Source organism: Gekko japonicus, unplaced genomic scaffold (genome assembly GCF_001447785.1).
Source record: "Gekko japonicus isolate JY-2015 unplaced genomic scaffold, Gekko_japonicus_V1.1 scaffold2688, whole genome shotgun sequence".
Lineage (NCBI taxonomy): Eukaryota > Metazoa > Chordata > Lepidosauria > Squamata > Gekkonidae > Gekko > Gekko japonicus.
This window is the reverse complement of record NW_015171584.1, coordinates 147,116-148,283: the sequence shown is the minus strand read 5'-3', so window position 1 is coordinate 148,283 and position 1,168 is coordinate 147,116. Positions and strand designations below refer to the sequence as shown.

The following is a 1,168-nucleotide window of genomic DNA, read 5'->3' as shown; positions in this document are numbered from 1 at the left end:
ATGGCAAACAGAGAACAGCAAAATCAAACAACAGTGTCTGAATTCATCCTGTTGGGATTTGGAGGTCTCCCCAGAGTGCAGATTCTTCTCTTCCTGCTCTTCTTCGTGATCTATTTGGCCACCATGGCTGGGAATCTCCTCATTATTGTGCTGGTTGTGACTGTCCAGCACCTTCACACCCCCATGTACTTCTTCTTGGGAAACTTGTCCTTCTTGGAAATTTTCTATAGTTCCACCATCCTGCCTAAAATGTTGCTAAACCTCTGGATGGGGGAAAGAAGTATATCTTTCAAAGCCTGTTTCATACAATTTTCCATTTTCACTTGCCTGGGAGGTACTGAATGCTACCTCCTCTCCATGATGTCTTATGACAGGTATTTAGCAATATGTAAACCACTCCATTATGCTACTATTATGAATGGCAGGTTGTGTTTCCAGCTTGTAGCTATGTCTTGGGTAAGCGGAGTCTTACTCAGTACAAGCTTGACTTTAGAAATATCCTGGTTATCCTTCTGTGGCCCTAATGAAATAGACAATTATTTTTGTGATATTAGTTCTGACATTAGATACGTCTCCTGTAGTGACACCCATTTATTTGAACTCTCATCTTTCATATGTGCTATTGTGCTCACCCTGCCTCCCTTTCTCCTCATCCTTTCCTCCTACATTTTCATCATCATGTCTATCCTGAGAATCACGTCTACCATTGGGAGGAGAAAGGCTTTCTCCACCTGTTCCTCTCACCTCACTGTGGTTGCCTTGTATTATGGATCAATCATGCTTGTTTACATGGTACCAAGATCCCGAAACCTAAGAGAAATGAAGAAAGTCTTCTCTCTCTTCTACACAATCTTGACTCCAGTGGTCAATCCCCTGATATACAGCCTAAGAAATAAGGAAGTCAGGGAGGCTGGAAGAAACTGCTTGAAGAGATTTATACACTGTATGACATGATATTTATCACTCCCCTTTTTGGAGTGAAAATGACATATCTATCAATGGAAACACAATAAGTTTGTTCTTATTGCTGTCTACGTTTCTGTGTTCTTTCACTCCCTGCACATAAAGGGAAATTCTTTGAGAATGGAGATGATGTGATTCCCATCAAGTAATCCCTCAGGGTCCCCTGTGGAGATTAGCGAGCTGAAGTGGGATGAAAGAGGCATGG

General features: G+C 41.9%; 1 protein-coding gene across 1 annotated transcript; it reads left to right on the top strand.

Moving 5' to 3' along the window:
• LOC107117684 (olfactory receptor 11L1-like) lies at positions 1–954 on the top strand. Its single transcript, XM_015419841.1, has one exon. The coding sequence runs from the start codon at positions 1–3 to the stop codon at positions 952–954; it is 954 nt and encodes a 317-aa protein (XP_015275327.1).
• Positions 955–1,168: the final 214 nt, after the last annotated feature.

Coding starts and splice junctions, on each gene's coding strand:
- LOC107117684 (XM_015419841.1), top strand. CDS start 1: ATGGCAAACAGAGAACAGCAAAATCAAACAACAGTGTCTGAATTCATC.